We start from the raw sequence: 17,371 nt of genomic DNA, 5'->3' as shown, positions 1-17,371 counted from the left end.
TAACTTTAAAAAAAAAAAACATTAGTGATTTGTAATGTTTCTGTTATTCAAATTGTCAAAATATCATGTGGTAGGGCTGACCGGCCATAATTTTTGTTTTGGCAACTACCCTAAATTTATTCAGATAAATTTTCTGCACTACTTCGCATTATTTCCAAAGTGTTTCGTAACTACAAAGCATTTGTATTTATATTTCCATCATAACATACAAACAAACTTTGTCCGATGATTTTCATTTTATGAAATATCATGTGGTGCAACCATCAAGAAACTACCATTTTGGGACTTTTATGTTGAAATCCATTCAAATATAGGAAGAAAAAAAAACTGGGACTAAAGAAATGTCTGCAGTTAATGCCATTTTAATGATATAAGGTCTTTGTGTCATTTGGAGCAACCACTCATTATGTGGTGCTACCAATAATAGCAATACCTGTATCAAATTAAAAATAAAATATCTAATTTCTGTGGTTGAAATATAAATCACTGCTACAGTAGGCTTAAGTGAATGATATTTACAGGACACTTTAATTTCTGAGAACATCTAAAAAAAATGTTAAACATGTTAAGGAAATTAATTAACTTTAATATATATCATGGTCGCATCACATGACATTTTTTATGTCCAATGACCAACTCATCTAGATGAAAAACTTTCAAATTTTAATATGAGTTTATGTGTACACAACATTCTTAATGTTTGAACAATTACAATAAATATTATTAAATTGGCCTGTTAAAAATCCTTATACGTCAATGACCCATTATTAACTAAAAGATGTCCAATTTTATTTACATATTGTATTGTCAGCAAAATACTACTGAATATTCTGTAAATATTTTAGGCTATTAATATGTTGCTTTTCTGAATCACAGCAGTTTTACATGCAGACAATCTACAATTTTTAGACTTCACTAAACATTAAACGAAGAGTCTGAATGACTGTAATCACGGTGTAAAACAGGAATTTCAGGCAGTACAATAGATGTGTTAATTTAGAAAGTTGCAGAATCAAATACAGGAAGGAGTGAACCATCACAATTATGGCCTTAAACAATACAAGCTGTTAAACCACATTTCCTTAATGCTAATTGCATAATGACAAGAGAAATGGCTTTGCACATATGGGAGGTGCTCATCAGACGCGACATGTTTGGACGACACCTCACAACCATAGAAATGCACTGATGCAAACACAAGCAGCTTCTGTTATTATGTCACCCAGATGACTGTAAACTGCATAGAAGTTGCATTACACTTCTGGTCTCAAAAGGGAAGTTGCAACAGGGTGTTGCCTGGTTTGAGATGAGTTTAGGCCTTTTAGATGAGCTTGATAAGCTATTATATACAAAATATTAAGCTAACATAAATATTGGCAGATTCTTTCAAAATGAGTTAAAGTCTGCATCCTCCATAAAATTTGGATTTTTGGTTTGTAGAACCACATTAGAAGTCTTGACCTTCACGATTAAATAAAATCATGCAATTATTCATCATTTTAACAATGTATTGAACTGATATTTGATGTTACATCAAGATGAAATTCACTTAAAATTTAGATATACTGTTAATTTTATAGTTTTTGTTAATTTTGTTAGTTATTGTATTACTTTTTACTTTTATATTTTCTGTTTTCATTAGAATTTTAGTCAATTTTGTTATGTTCGTCTTGGCTTGGGCCCGTCATCGCTGCTTGCAGCTACATTTATTTTTCTTATAGTTTGCACACAAAAAGTATTCTCATGGCTTTATAAAATTAAAGGAGTAGTTCACTTTCAGAACAAAAATTTTCAGATAATGTACTCACCCCATTGTCATCCAAGATGTTCACATCTTTCTTTCTGTAGTCGTAAGGAAATTATGATTTTTGAGGAAAACATTTCAGGATTTCTCTCCATATAATTTACTTCAATGGTGCCCCCGAGTTTGAACTTCCAAAATGCAGCTTCAAAGGGCTCTAAACAATTACAGCCGGGGAAAGAAGGTCTTATCTAGCAAAACGATCGGTTATTTAAAAAAAAAAAAAAAATTACAATTTATATACTATTTAACCTCAAATGCTCGTCTAGTCTAGCTCTGTGTGTACTCCGTGTAGAGATTAAAAAGTATATAAATTGTAAATGTTTTTAGAAAATAACCGATCGTTCCGCTTAATTAAGACCCTTCAACCTTGGCTGGGATCATTTAGAGCCCTTTGAAGCTGCATTTAAACTGCATTTTGGAAGTTCAAACTCGGGGGCACCAATAGAAGTCCCTTATATGGAGAGAAATCCTGAAATGTTTTCCTCACATAACATTATTTCTTTACGACTGAAGAAAGAAAGACATGAACATCTTGGATGACAAGGGGGGTGAGTACATTATCTGTAAATTTTTGTTCTGAAAGTGAACTACTCCTTTAAGGTTGAAGAACTGATGTCACATGAACTATTTTAACAATGTCCTTAGTACCTTTCTGGGCCTTGAACGTGTCAGCTCCATTGCTGTTTATGAGTCAGAATGCTTTCAGATTTCATCGAAAATATCTTCAATCGTGTTCGAAAGATATACAACGGTCTTACCGGTTTAGAACAACATAAGGGTGAGTAATTAATGATAGAATTTGTATTTTTGGGTGAACTATCCCTTTAAAATGCCTTTATTTATTGACCATTCGTTGAAACAGGGGGAAAGCTACCTTCAGGCTCTGCTTTGTACCCTGTCTGTGGAAAACGTCAAGTAAGATAATAAAAGACTTCACTAAGCAAAGTTCTTGACAAACTCATCTGTTTCACCCAGAAAGATCCTTAATAACAGCTGTGCCCTGACAGGAAGTGAAGGCAGCATCAGATGAATCAGCACTGGATGTTTCATTGTTCCAATGTGTCTCTCAGTAGCTTGACTTCCTGCATGTGCCAGCCCACTGATAAGAGCATTATGTGACAGGACTGTTTTATCACACGCAGCAGTGCAGGAACCTTGGCTAAGCTCAACAATATAGAGTTTCACTTCACTTGTAAGATATTCAATAAATAATGTATGAAGCTCAAATAATTGGACACATTTGTGTCATACGCGTATAACACAACATGGAATTTTGTTGATACTAAGAAATGGCGAAGCATTTGTTTTGACAACATGATAGATTTACAACTTTAAATTACCTCTGCTGAGGTAAAAGACGTTGAATTTAACTTTGTTAGGTGACGGTCGGAGCACACAGGTGACGTGTTCCCATTCTGCCTCGATTCAGCAAAGTTACTGTGTTGTAAAGTATCAGCGCATGAGGTCACGCAAAAGGAACCGGCTGATGTGCTCTGTATTTAACATGAGGCATCTGGCATATTTTAGGCATATCCTCTGAAGCATCCTTTATATGTGTGACTGAGAGAAAACCAAGTGTTTTCTTGACTTGACTTTGAAGTCTGAAGCAGTTGACAAGCCTTGACTTTATGCCACGCTAAAAGAATTTGAGTTATCAGGCAGCGCATGTGACGTATGTCAAAGACTGAAAGAGAACTGGGGCACAAACAGAACAATCAGACTCCCCTGAAAAAGGGATGTTAGATACAAAACCTTCTCTAAAATACAGTTTTGTTTAAATAGCTGTACAATATAACAGGGGAAATTTTTAGTGTAAGAACAAATGTGCACAAAGGTATGAAAGCCTGTTTCCGCCACTTTTTAAAAAAGGTTATAGCAACTTTTTATTTCACAATTATGATTCTCAAAACTTTGAAATATAAACTCAGAATTGCGAGTAATAAAGTCAGAATTGCAAGATATATACTCACAATTGCGAGTTTATATACTGACTTTATTTCTCACAATTGTTTAGTTTAGTTTAGTTTATTAAGATCCCCATTAGCTGCTGCAAAAGCAGTAGCTATTCTTCCTGGGGTCTATAGACTTCAAAAAAGTATTCTTATAACATAAAACAATACATTATACAGACAAAATGGAGTGCACACATTCATACATGACAATACAACAACGTGCTAAAAAAATAAAACAATAAAACAACAGCTCTACGTTATTCATTACCACAGTTACAGCTATGCTACGATAGGGTTCATAATTGTGAGATAATATACTGAATATCCTGAAATTCTGACTTTGTAAAGAATTATAACTCACAATTATGAGTTAACATCTCACAATTCTGAGAAAAAAAGTCAAAATTGCGAGTTTATATGAAACAATTCTTAGAAAAAAAGATGTAAAGAGATGTAAGATGCTGTGAGATGTAAACTCACAAGTGTGAGAAAAAAGTCAGAATTGTAGTATAAAAAGTTGCAATTACCTTTTATATTTTTTATTCATTGGTGGTTGTTCAAATGCATCCACTCCTGTTCAAAAGTTTGAGATCTTTGTGCTTTTTTAAACGAATCAAGTGAAATTACTCAATTTCCAATTCATAAGGACAGTAACTTGTTTTATTCTTAAATGAACCAGCCACTCGAAGGAATCAAATGAATGATATGATTCAGTAATTAAATCACTGTCTTGCCGCCTTCTGCTGGCAGATTTGTTCACTTATTTAAATCTTTCATTTTTCTGCAAGAAAAGTAAGCGTAGGGCCATAATTTTTTTTATTTATATTGTCAGACAGCTAAAACATTTTACAAAATGTGTTAAATCAGCTGCACAAAGGGATTGGCATGCTGAAAAGATTTGTCTATTCTTATTTTTGTTGAATGAGAAATATACTTAATCACTTTAACTCTGCATTTACAGTCAGAGCCATGTTACAAGTGTTGTATCATATTACAGTTACAGTTACAATTACAGTTATTATATATTACTTATTTTTTTATAAAAACGTTTTATATATTCTATTCATATTAGTAATATTGTTATATTATAGTAATATTAGTAATATCTCAATTGATCATTGTTTGGAAAGTATTGTCATGTTCTGACAATAAACCATAAATAATAATTAACTGTCTGGTTTTTCTTTCATTCAGGAGTAAAAGTCTGCCTTTAAAATTGATAGATATCAAGATTTGACAATTATCGTGAATTTTTTTTTTTTTTTTTTACTTTTTTTTGCCACATCGCCCAGCCCTAATGACAGTAAATTATTACTTTAATCAGTTATGGTAAAGGAAAACCTGTAACTAGTTCTGAGAACAATAGATTAGAAAATACTGATATCAAGATCAGTGAAACTGACAAGAAGAACAGGAAGCAATTAAAGTCGTCTGATTCATCTAGGCAGATGGAAGAAATCAACGCCATGGAAATTAAAACAATATTCTGGGCTTAATAAAAGCTATTCTTGATTAATTACCACAAAAATATAATTTCTTAAAAACAGTAGTTCTAAATCTTATCGGCCTAGAAAATCGCAGCTTTACATTTTCCGCCGGTCTTTGTACACAATATAACTACAGAAGAGTAAGTTTTAAATAGGACAAATACTGAAACTCGTTGGTCATTTTTGAACGCGATGCCATATTGGTCTTATAAGATTCAATAAACTATGCTAAGCTATGCTAAAAGAACGGCTGAATGAATTTCAAAACGGTAAAAATCAACTTATTAACTCTGGGGGAGTTGGAGAATGAGCCCATTTCCAAAAAAAAAGTAGACTGTTCCTTTAAAAGTAGCCCACTCATTCATACTGTATAAGCCTCATCACAACCTAAATTTAATTTAATATTTTAATTAAAGGGAAAAAAAGACCGAAGGCAGAAGCTCAACTTGCACTGAACCCGAAACATTCAAATGACCAAGCTGTTCCTAACATAAAAAGTGTGACATCAAATTAAAGCAATGTTTTCTAGCAATAACACCCTGTTGATGTCAGCCACAAGACTGTCAATCTTACACACACACCCTGAGATATCAAACTTCAAAATCACCATCAGAGCTGTAGATCTGTTTACCAGAAACGCAGAGGTCCAGTTACATAAGAGAGTCAGCTTGCTTAGAGAGACCTGAGTGAGTTTCCGGTTCCTCTGACCTGGGGGAAAAGCAGCCCACGCAGGTACAGGACAAGATATGACTTATTAAGCATGACAATCTGTAACACTTGACAGCAGGAAACGTCTCCGTCAGACCCAAAAAGACCCAGGAGCTGAGCTAGTGGCCTAGTTAATTAGAAAATTCAGCAGACGGCCAGGCGAGCATTGGCTACCTTTGTGGATGAGATTGAATTAGGTCTCGTAATGAAAATGACCAGACAGGCTGTAATCAAAAGCTTTGAGCATTTACAAGAAAACAATGGAAGTCATTGAGAGAGCAGGTGAAGAAACACAAGCTCTTTAAACCATGCTCTTCAAATCCAAGGTCAGAATGCTGTGATGGATTTGTGTGCTGCTTTGTAAATTTCACTCTGAAACTTCGCTTGCCGTGACTGATGTTACAATGACGTCTGGGGCTAATTTATTCATGAAGTCTGTGCATAATGTACGCCGTGTGGCCCTGGATTACAGCGAGATGGAATAACCACCAGATACAGTCAAACAGATTTGCACTGACCTTTAAGAAACATTCCAAAGGAATGCTAATGGAATTGAATTAAACTACAGTAATAAATTAAGAATTTCATTCTATCCAAGAAGATCATACTAAGTTTCTTTTCTGATCCTAAAGAAATTGTCTTCTGCTACCATAAAAAGACTCAATTCTGAGTCATTTGTGGAGGCCTGTGACGTCTCCGGTTAAGGGGAAAAAAATCCCACCCTGTTCCTTTCGGTCTACCATTACCAAGTCTAGGAGAATTCAAACCTCAGCTCATAATTTCCACATAAGGAAGGGTTGATGCCATCTTTCAGCACAGAAACATCCTCGTAGAAGTATCTAACACTAATAAGAAACTGAGAAAAGTCAGATGCACTTACAAAGGACCTTTATGTTTTGACAAATTAATAAGGCAAAAATGTGACCCTGGACCACAAACCAAGTTTTATGTAGCTTATTCTGATTGTTCAAACCAATTTAAAGCTAAAAACGTATGTAGACTTGCGCAAACTCATCAAGGGACTGTTGACTTTTCACCGACTTCCCCTTCCGGCGTTTCCGTATACTACGCCAGAGCGCATACACAGGTAACGCGCCGGATGCTGAGCACGCGCTCAGGACAGTTGCCCATTGCTATACATTCAAGGTAAAAAATGATATACTGTTCAGTTTCTTGCAAAAAACGATCGTTTCGTGTCTTAGGACATCAATGTATCGTCACGAGAAACAGGGTTTAATTTGGATTTGTCTGTGCAAGGTTTGGTGCCCATTCACTGCCATTGTATGACTAACAGACTGCAACGGTTGGAAAAGTAATGGTTAAAAAGTATTTAAATTGTCAATTTGTTTCGAAAACAACCAATCGTTTCGCTAGATAAGACCCTTCCTCCTCGGCTGGGATTGTTTAGAGCATTTTGAAGCTGCATTTAAAGTGCATTTCGGAAGTTCAAACTTCGGGGCGCCATCCATACCCATTATAAAGAGAGAAATCCTGAAATGTTTTCCTCAAAAAAAAAAAAAAACACAATTTCTTTACGACTGAGGAAAGAAAGACATGGACATCTTGGATGACAAGGGGGTGAGTACAATATCTGTACATTGTTGTTATGAAAGTCAACTAATCCTTTAAGTAGCATGGGTATACAGCCAAAAATGCATTCTTTGGGTCAAAATGATCAATTTTTCTTTAATGCCAAAAATCATTAGGATATTAAGTAAAGATGATGTTCCATGCAGATATATTGTAAATTTCCTACTGTAAACATATCAAAACTCAATTTTTGACTAATAATATGCATTTCTAAGAATTTTAAAGTTCTCAATATTTTGATTATTTTGCACCCTCAAATTCTAAATTTTTAAATAGTTGTATCTCAGCCAAATATTGTCCTATCCTGACAAATATCATCCATACATCAATGAAAAGCTTATTTATTCAGCTTCCCGATTATGTATAAATATTAACTTAAAAAACTGATCCTTATAACTGGTTTTGTGGTCCAGGGTCACAAATGTGGATCTGAACTAACTGTTGTACATAAATCAAATATGAGGCTAATATATATATATATATATATATATGCTATTGTTTATATAATATGTAATGTTCACTCACTCTGTTTTATCACGGGATTTATTGTCTTGGAGTTCCAGGAGGTTGATGGTCGCCTGTCCGAGCATTTTATCGAGACCCACCAGAGCACGGTGCATCACACACACCTGTAGGGTGCAGCGCTCCGCGTTGCTGGGGTGAAAGAGCGGCAGGTCGAACGCGGCCTCCTCTTTCCACACCGGGGCGACGCTCTTCTCCGCCACCGCGGTGGAGAACTTTTCCTTGGCCACCTGCATGATGGCGTACGCGTCGTTGGTGCCATTCTTCCCTTTGCTCCGCAAACCCCTCGCCTGGAGCACCGTTACCTGAACGCTGGTGGGAAACCACTGTTGGCTTTGCTCTGCCAGCGACATTTCTGTAAAAACGCAAACCGCTTCAGTTGGGACTGAAAAGTCAGCAGGACGCCCAAGCTGTCCTGCCCAGCGAGAAGTTTCAATGTGTCAAAGGTCCGTTAATGTTTCGCTGGAAAAGTTTCACATTATCCAGTGAAGCAACAAGTGAGCGTCACTCTAAAGCCACGCCCATACTCCTGAGCAACAGCGTGTGGGCGTGGCCTAACGTGACGCAACGAACAAGCGCTGAAGATTAACGCAGTGACTGGAAACAATCTTAGCATAACAAAAGCTATACACACAAACTTTTTTTATACACACTACCAGTCAAAAGTTTTTGAACAGTAAGGTTTTTAATGTTTATTTTTTAACAATTCTCTTCTGCTCACCAAGCCTTTTTTATTTGATCCAAAAATACAGCAAATCAGTAATATTGTGAAATATTTGTACTATTTAAAATAACTTTCTATTTGAATATATTTTAAAATGTATTTTATTAATGTGTTCAAAGCTTAATTTTTTAGCATCACTATTCAAGTCTTCAGTGTCACATGATCCTTCAGAAATCATTCTAATATGCTGATTTGCTGTTTAAGAAACATTTATTTTTTAGTATAATTATTATTATTATTATTATTATTATTTAAAAAAGTTGAGTACATTTTCCAGGATTCTTTGATGACTAAAAAGACAAATGTTTTTTGAGCAGCAAATCAGCATATTAGAATGATATCTAAAGAATCACGTGACTGGAAAATTTAGTTTCACAGAAATAATTACATTTTTTAATATATTAAAATAGAAAACAGTATTTAAAATAGTAAAAAATATTTCTAAATTTGACTGTTTTAGCTGTACTTTGGGTCAAATAAATGTAGGCTTAGTGAGCAGGAGAGACTTCTTTAGTGTATATATTATATTATTAACATAAGGCTTAAATTAATCCTTAATGTGTTTCAGACCCACGTTTTACGAAAACCTGAAAGTACTCTGACTTTTGTATTTTTTTTTTTTGTAATACTGATTTTAATAGTAATTCTATGATGCGTCTTTAGGCTATGACAATTTAATAGAGATGTGTAATTAAAATGTCCTATGACTAAATATAGACATTAGAGAACTGTAGAGCTCTGTGACATAAAGCAACAATTATAGTGAACCGTCAGGCTGGCAGGGACCAGTTCTCGATGTTCATGAAAAAAGGGAACACATTTGTCTTTTTATTGCAAGAGAGTTTAAAAAACAAAAAACAAAGCTAAAACAAAGACAGATTAGACAAAAACAAAGATTTACAGCTGAGGAATTTTGCAACATTAACACTTATTTTGCTGCTTATTACTGCAAACCTGCATTAAATCTGTATTGTATAATATGCTACATAAATTGAGCTTGTTTCATAATTCATAATTGTACATTAATCTCTTGTTTCTCCACGGTTAGGTAAACACACCACCAGGTATTAACGCAAAGCCACCATCATTCATTACTGATGAATCTTCATTGTCATTAGGGTTTTAATAATAAACATGACGCAAACAAACACCATGTTCCTTCGTGAGGATAATGCGTGCATGTATTGTTCCTGAAACCAGTCATTCAAGGCCTTCATAGTTCTGCATGGGGAGTGGAAGTCAACAGGGCACGTCCCTCAAACAACTCTCTACTACTGTGTTCCTTTACATAATACAATCAGGTCAGACTGCAGGCTACTGAGGTGAATTGCTATTCATGTAATACCACACTCTTTTTTTTTTCCTATCTTATAGCTGAGGGACGAATTCCAGTGATCTCATCTCTTTCTCAAAGATGCCAGACATTTATTGAAAGCATACGTTCATAAGCCACAGCTCAAAGTCACAAACGTCAGGTGTTCAATTATTGTAATACGATAGAAACATGAGAAAATAGTGCCCTCTAGAGAGGACTAAGAACACATGCAATGAAGAAATAATTTAGACAGAAACTCAATTCTGTCGTCTTTTACTCACCCTCATGTCGTTCCAAACATGTAAGGGTTTATTCTACAGAAGATATTTTAAAGAATGCTGGTAACCACTGACTTCCATATGGACAAAAATACAATGTTTAGTAACCAACATTCTTCAAAATATCACAAAAAGTCACATGCAGGCTTGGAGTGACAGACTTCATTTTGGAGTGAACTGTCTTTAAAATGCATGATTTGGATTGAACATGACTGTAGTTTCAGTTGTATGGCTTCAGAAGATTTCAGGACTGTTTATGATGCTTTCATGGTGCTTCTTTGTCCTTTTTGGAGCTTGCTTGATAATCCTGGTCACCATCCACTTCCATTGATTAGAGAGATCATTTCTGCTTTTGTGTTGGATAGAATAAAATAAGACCATTTTTAGACGAGTTTACCACTATTAAAAACGTTTCAAAGCAGCATCATTAAAAAAATTATGACCATGGTCTATGAAATACACTTACTGAAAATCATATTTAGTACAGTTGAGGTCAGTTTACACCCCCCCCTTTCAGAATCTGCAAAATGTTAATTATTTGACCAAAATAAGAGGGATCAAGGGGGTGAAAACTTTTGAACAGGGTCATTTTTACAAATTCAACTATTATTTTCTCTTATGGACTATATGTAAACATCTTTTATGTGAAATATCGTATTCAGGTCAGTATTAAATAAATCATAACATACATGTTGTACGATCCCTCTTATTTTGGTCAAATAATTAACATTTTGCAGATTCTGAAAGGGGATGTAAACGTTTGACCTCAACTGTATATAAACAAACATTGACAGGTGTGAGAGGTTGCAAGCAGCTTTCCCACGAATGGGCGTGGCTTCAGCGCAGACAGTAGACACGCCTCCAACAGAGAATAATGCTTATTTTTTCAATATTTTGATTTTATTTAATTTACCTTACGTTTTTTTTTTTCAGACTGTAAAAACATGGACGTCACCTGTGGATTTCTGAAGAGCATTTTTGAAGCCCAAAGTGGGCAGAGCAGGACGTTGCACATCTTGGCAGCTCCTCACCGCACGTCACTCCTAGATAATCAGAAATGGGCAAAGATGAAGGACGTGGGAGGAGCTGGTCACTAAAAGCCACAACAATCCACCAATCCAAGCTTCATAATGCAATGGATGGGTTTTTCTCTTCATCAGTCCAAAACAAGTCCAATAATTGCATCATTCTGTTGGGTTTTATCATATTAAGAAAACGTTCATGCATTCTTTTGCCTTTTTAAGAAAGCTTTTTTTTTTTTTTTTGTGGCGTAGTTTCCGCAAAAAGGATTTACGGACCTCGTCAAGTGATCTAGCACCACCAACTGGAAATGGTGCACACAAAAAAACACAATACTCTCCATTAATTTGAATTTTAAAAATCGATGCAGCTTTTAGACACAACTTTATTCTTTTTATTTTAACATTTAATTTGAGGCAGTTTGTATGTCGTTATTTTAATGACAAATGTCTACGTAAAGTGCATTATTGTAATGAGGGGGTGCATCAAAATGCACAAGCACAAATCTGTTCTCTCACAGGCTCATAAAAGACAATCTTTTTTTTTGCTCTCGCTTGCATTCAGAAACATAAATCAGGGCATATGACAACGGATGTGATCAGTATTTACATAGCATAATAGTAAAAAAGTGCACCGGTGAGTCTCGTGAAAACCAAAGTTTGTTTACAGGAGCAAAGGAAGCAAATTTTCCTGACTGAAAACCAGTGTCCTCTTGGTTTATACTGATATTTTTCTTTACAAATCCTCATTTTGTACTTCTAACTTGTGACTGTTGTTTTGTTTTGATCTCTCCACTTGCGCGCCCATGTTCGTCACTTCTAAACGGCGCATGCGCAACGCATACATCCTACGTTTTCCACCCAGAACTGCTTCTGTGTACAACTGTTACTGCAAGCTAGATTAACGTGATTATTACGCTTTAAATATGGATATGTTTCTTACAAAAATGCATCAATTCACTACAGGAGGCCTTTATTCACCCATTGGAGCCGTGTCAGGCACTTTTTATTATGGATGGATGCACTTTATTGGACTTGTTTTGGACTGATGAAGATAAACACTCGCCCAGGCAATTATAAAACTTAGAAGAGCCAAGATAAATTTAAATATAACTCTGATTGAATTTGACTGAAAGAAGAAAGTCATATACATCTAGGATGCCTTAAAGGATGAGTAAATAATGGGCTTTAAAGCTTCATACAATTTAAACAGATGAGTTATAAAAAAAAAAAAAAATTCACCCACTCACAGTTGTCATGAAGGGCAAAATTATCTATATAGACCAAAACCACTTTTTATACCGGGCTGTAAACAATTTTTTTTTTCTGCTGTAAAGCATTTTAACATTGGGAGTCTATAGGACTAACTTTCTTTTGAAGCCAGTCTCAAGCAGCCAGACTATGAATTGCTGTTTTTGCACTTTGTGTTGGTTTTAAGAGAAAGGCCAGAAGGTTGCAGCTTGTTTTTTTATCATTCAAATTTGGCTGGGTGGTTAATAACACCTTTTTCTGTGGTGTGAAACTCAGAATGCATATTTAATATTTATTTACACTGACTTCAAATTAAAATAAAAATGGAAAATGTTTAAAAGGGTCATTGGATGCAAAACTCAATTTTATATGTTGTTTGAACATTAATGTTGGTTGGCAATTTGTGTGTACAACCACCCAATGATAAAAATCCACCCAGTGGTATTTTTTTAATCTTTAAAAGTAATATCCCCTTTTTAAAATCAGGTCATTCTGAGCTTCTTGTCGGTGACAACACATGGACAGAGGCTGCTCCCACGATATTTGATTGACATGAGCACCTTACCTTAGACCCGCCCTCACCGAGCTGAAACGGTTTGACTCCGATCGCCATTGTGTCGACTCAGGTGCAGGGGAAGACAAGAATTTCTCAGATTGAGGTGTTCTTTTGTTGGATGTAATAATGAACATAGCAGTCGTCAATTACTCCCGACATCTGAGCCGCTGAAGACGCAGAGGATTAACGTTACTTTCGTTTTTGAAAGGAAAGCGCTGATCCCGATCTACATATGCGTCTATGTTCATGCAATTCATTCGTGATGCAGCTTCACCCACAGCAGAAGTGAGATATAAGGGTTTTTATGCATCTTTGCAAATGGCCTTTCTTAATAATGTGCTAGTCAGAAAGTTTTGCAGCTAAATGCAGCAAAAGTAAACATTATGGCTCGCCATCCCACAGCAGAGAGAGAGGCAGGGCGAGCAGAGCTCATTAGCAATTAGGTACATGCAACAGAATAGCTCACTCTAAAAAAGGGCTGATTTTGACAAGGTAAAAAGAGTGTTTTTACACTACCTTTGAGAAATTTTAACCAAAGTATGTTATAGACTTCTCATTAAGACCCTAAAGAATCATATCAACTTGTGGCAAATGGGCAATCGATGACTCCTTAAAACTGAATCAGAATATTAATAAAAACTACAATAGTAGCTAAAAATATACTAAAACAAATGAACATACTAACCCATGACATTGAGTTCAAGTGCTCCTCACAAGTGTTTTGAGGGAGTCAGAGGTAAATGGAGGCCGAAAGGCACACACCTCTCAGAAAAGGTCTAACAGCTGAAAATGCATATCAGAGCAAAAACCAAGTCCTGAGGTCAAGATAACTGCCTGTAGAGCTCAGTGACAGACTTGCGTTAAGACAATGATCTAGGGAAGAGTTCAGAAAAAAATCTGCTGCATTGAAGGTTCACAGAAGCATGTAGCCTCCATTATCCATAATGGAAAACGATTGGAACAACTAGGACTCTAGAAAATGTCTGCCAGCCCCCATCCAAGCTGACAGAGCTTGAGAGGTGAAAAGGTGAGGCAAAGAATGGCAGATAATTGCCAAATGCAGATGTGCAAAGCTTATCACATCATACCCAAAAAGACTTGAGGCTGTAAAGGTGCTTCAACTATGTACTGAATACTTATGCAATGTACTTATTTCAGTTTTTTATTTTTAATAAATTTGTAAAATTTGCATATCTGGTTTTTGTCATTATTATGGTGTATAGAGTGAAAATTGATGTGGGGAAAAACTAATTTAAAGCAGTTTATAATTCTGCAACAAAACGTGAATAAAATGAAGGGGTATGAATACTTTTGCAAGGCACTGTACATACATAACGAATAATAACAAAAACACAGTAAGCTTACAAAAACGTTAAATAAAATCAAAATGCAAAAAAATAAAATAAAATAAAATCTAAAAATGTAGTGATGATACTTAAATAATACTGCCAATAAAACAAGGGGTAAAAAATTATTTTACCGAACCACAAGATGGCAGCAAAGCTCTCAAAGGACTTGAACATTATGTTTCGTCTGTTTTGTGTTATTACAATAAATGTACAACTTGAATTCAAGCCAAACACTACTATGTAAAATGAATACTTGCATGTTCCCACCCTATGGTGTTGCTTCAGCTGCTCTGGACTGTAGTTTCTCTCCAGTGGGGCTCTTAAGCTGCTTTGAGAGCTGCTGAAAACATGAACAATGAGAAACACATGTGATGTTGTTTGAAGACATCTCAGTATGGTTCTGGTGCACTGACCTCTTGGATTGGTCCTGTACAGACTCATGGGTTTGCTTTGGCTGGACTGAGTGTTCCTGGGTTGAAGGTTGAACAGCAGGAAGTTTGAATACAAAAACCAGGATGTGTTTCGACACATCAGATTTTATTCAAACAAGCTGAATTGGCCTTCCAGCTAAATTTAACATTAACTTTATGTTCACAAAGAACTGGTGAGTTAACTGTGTAAATAACTAACCGAATTAACAAGAAGTGTTGGATCAGGGTTACTGCAGTGCTGCCGTATGATGTCTGTTTTTGCAGGTCTGTAAGATGATAAGAAACTGGGTTATTCTGGGTTGCAGTTAAAAAAAGAAAAGAAGAGGCAACACAGTGTTTGCAAACATTCACTTATTCACCCCAAAAACCAAAACTATATTATATTAACATTTTTCATTATTAACATTCATAGAATGTTCATTCAAAGTTATCTAGCCTTTAATATTCTCATAATGTTATTTACAAAAACATTATTTATTGCTTATGTTACTTTTTTTTCTTGGAAAATTTTTGTTTAGTTTAGGTCAGTCGTCTAACACTTTTTGAATGTTCACCGAACATTTCCACAAACAATCCCATAATGTTCGCAAAATCTTGAAATGAAATGTTCCCTTAAGGTTCAGAAAACCAAGACAACCATTTTTAAAATAAAATTTAAATAACTATACGTTTTGAACATTCAGATAACGTTCAGACATAATGTTTTCTAACAGGAATGTTAGAAAAGGTTCTTAGAACATACGTTTGTCTACAGTGTTAAAGGAGTAGTTCACTTTCAGAACAAATTTACAGATTATGTACTCACCCCCTTGTCATCCAAGATGTTCATGTCTTTCTTTCTTCGGTCGTAAGGAAATCGTGTTTTTTGAGGAAAACATTTCAGGATTTCTCTCCATATAATGGACTTCTATGGTGCCCCCGAGTTTAAACTTCCAAAATGCAACTTCAAAGGCCTCTAAACAATCACAGCCGAGGAAAGAATGGTCTTATCTAACAAAACGATCGTTTATTTTCTAAAAAAAAAAAATTGTACAAATTTACGGGAGTCTTCAGACATACCCTAACTGTCAGGAACTGGAATACACACAGAGATGGGCATAAATACATAGAAATGTATTTAAAACAAAAAAACAAAATACTGAGTGGAAAAATGCATTTAAATACAAATACAAAATACTGTGTAAAAAAATGTATTTAAATACAAATACAGTATTTTGTATTTTTAAAATACACAAAATACATGTGAAATTGGCCATCAAGTGCAGGCATCCCTATTAGGCTGAAATATATCTGGACATATTCTGAATGCAAAACAACAACATTTAGATGTGTACTACTGATTAGAAATTATCTTCCCTATACATTTAACAAGTATTATGAAAGTTAAGTGTTGTTTTGTAAATTTAAAAAGAACCAACAGGGGTGTTGACGCATTAATTATGTATTTTACGATCAAGTTATAACATCACATTAGAACTTTTCTGTAACTACACAAATTCACCCGTCAGAAAAGTGAGCTAAACGTTCCTAAATGGTTAGGCATTAACATGTCAATAATGTTTTCAAAATGTTTGAAAGAATAATGTTTTGAATGTACAACTTAAAAAGTAGATTTTAAGTGACAATGTTTTAATAAAAAAAAAAAAAAAAAAAAAGGCATTGAATTAAATTATTCGCGATCTGAATCAAATGATTTGTGAAACCATCATTTCGATCTAAATAAAATCATTTGCAATCCTCACTCTGAAAACCTGATCTAAATCAAATGATTTGCGATCCACACTCCAAAGTCCCGATCTGAATCAAATGATTTGTGCACCGAAGTTTCGATCTAAATCAAATGATTCACGATCCGCGCTCCAAAGTCCCGATCTGAATCAAATGATTTGCGATCCGCACTCCAAAGTCCCGATCTGAATCAAATGGTTTGTGCACCGAAGTTTCGATCTAAATCAAATGATTCACGATCCGCGCTCCAAAGTCCCGATCTGAATCAAATGATTCACGATCCGCGCTCCAAAGTCCCGATCTGAATCAAATGATTTGCGATCCGCACTCCAAAGTCCCGATCTGAATCAAATGATTTGTGCACCGAAGTTTCGATCTAAATCAAATGATTCACGATCCGCGCTCCAAAGTCCCGATCTGAATCAAATGATTTGTGCACCGAAGTTTCGATCTAAATCAAATGATTCACGATCCGCACTCCAAAGTCCCGATCTGAATCAAATGATTTGCGATCCGCACTCCAAAGTCCCGATCTGAATCAAATGATTTGTGCGCCGAAGTTTCGATCTAAATCAAATGATTCACGATCCGCGCTCCAAAGTCCCGATCTGAATCAAATGATTTGTGCACCGAAGTTTCGATCTAAATCAAATGATT

The 17,371-nt window shown here is 35.3% G+C and overlaps 1 protein-coding gene across 2 annotated transcripts in view; it reads right to left on the bottom strand.

Moving 5' to 3' along the window:
• The window catches only part of rab11fip1b (RAB11 family interacting protein 1 (class I) b), a 31,898-nt gene extending 23,364 nt beyond the window's left edge, over positions 1–8,534 (bottom strand). For both annotated transcript variants that reach the window (XM_073829154.1, XM_073829155.1), the window contains exon 1: positions 8,067–8,534. In XM_073829154.1, coding sequence (XP_073685255.1) covers positions 8,067–8,416 — 350 coding nt within the window. In that variant the 5' untranslated portion in view covers positions 8,417–8,534. The remainder of the gene's footprint in view (positions 1–8,066) is intronic.
• Between the last annotated feature and the right edge of the window lie 8,837 nt (positions 8,535–17,371).

Source organism: Garra rufa, chromosome 23, assembly GCF_049309525.1.
Source record: "Garra rufa chromosome 23, GarRuf1.0, whole genome shotgun sequence".
NCBI lineage: Eukaryota > Metazoa > Chordata > Actinopteri > Cypriniformes > Cyprinidae > Garra > Garra rufa.
Note: the sequence above shows the minus strand (reverse complement) of the source record. Positions and strands in the feature narration are given on the sequence as shown.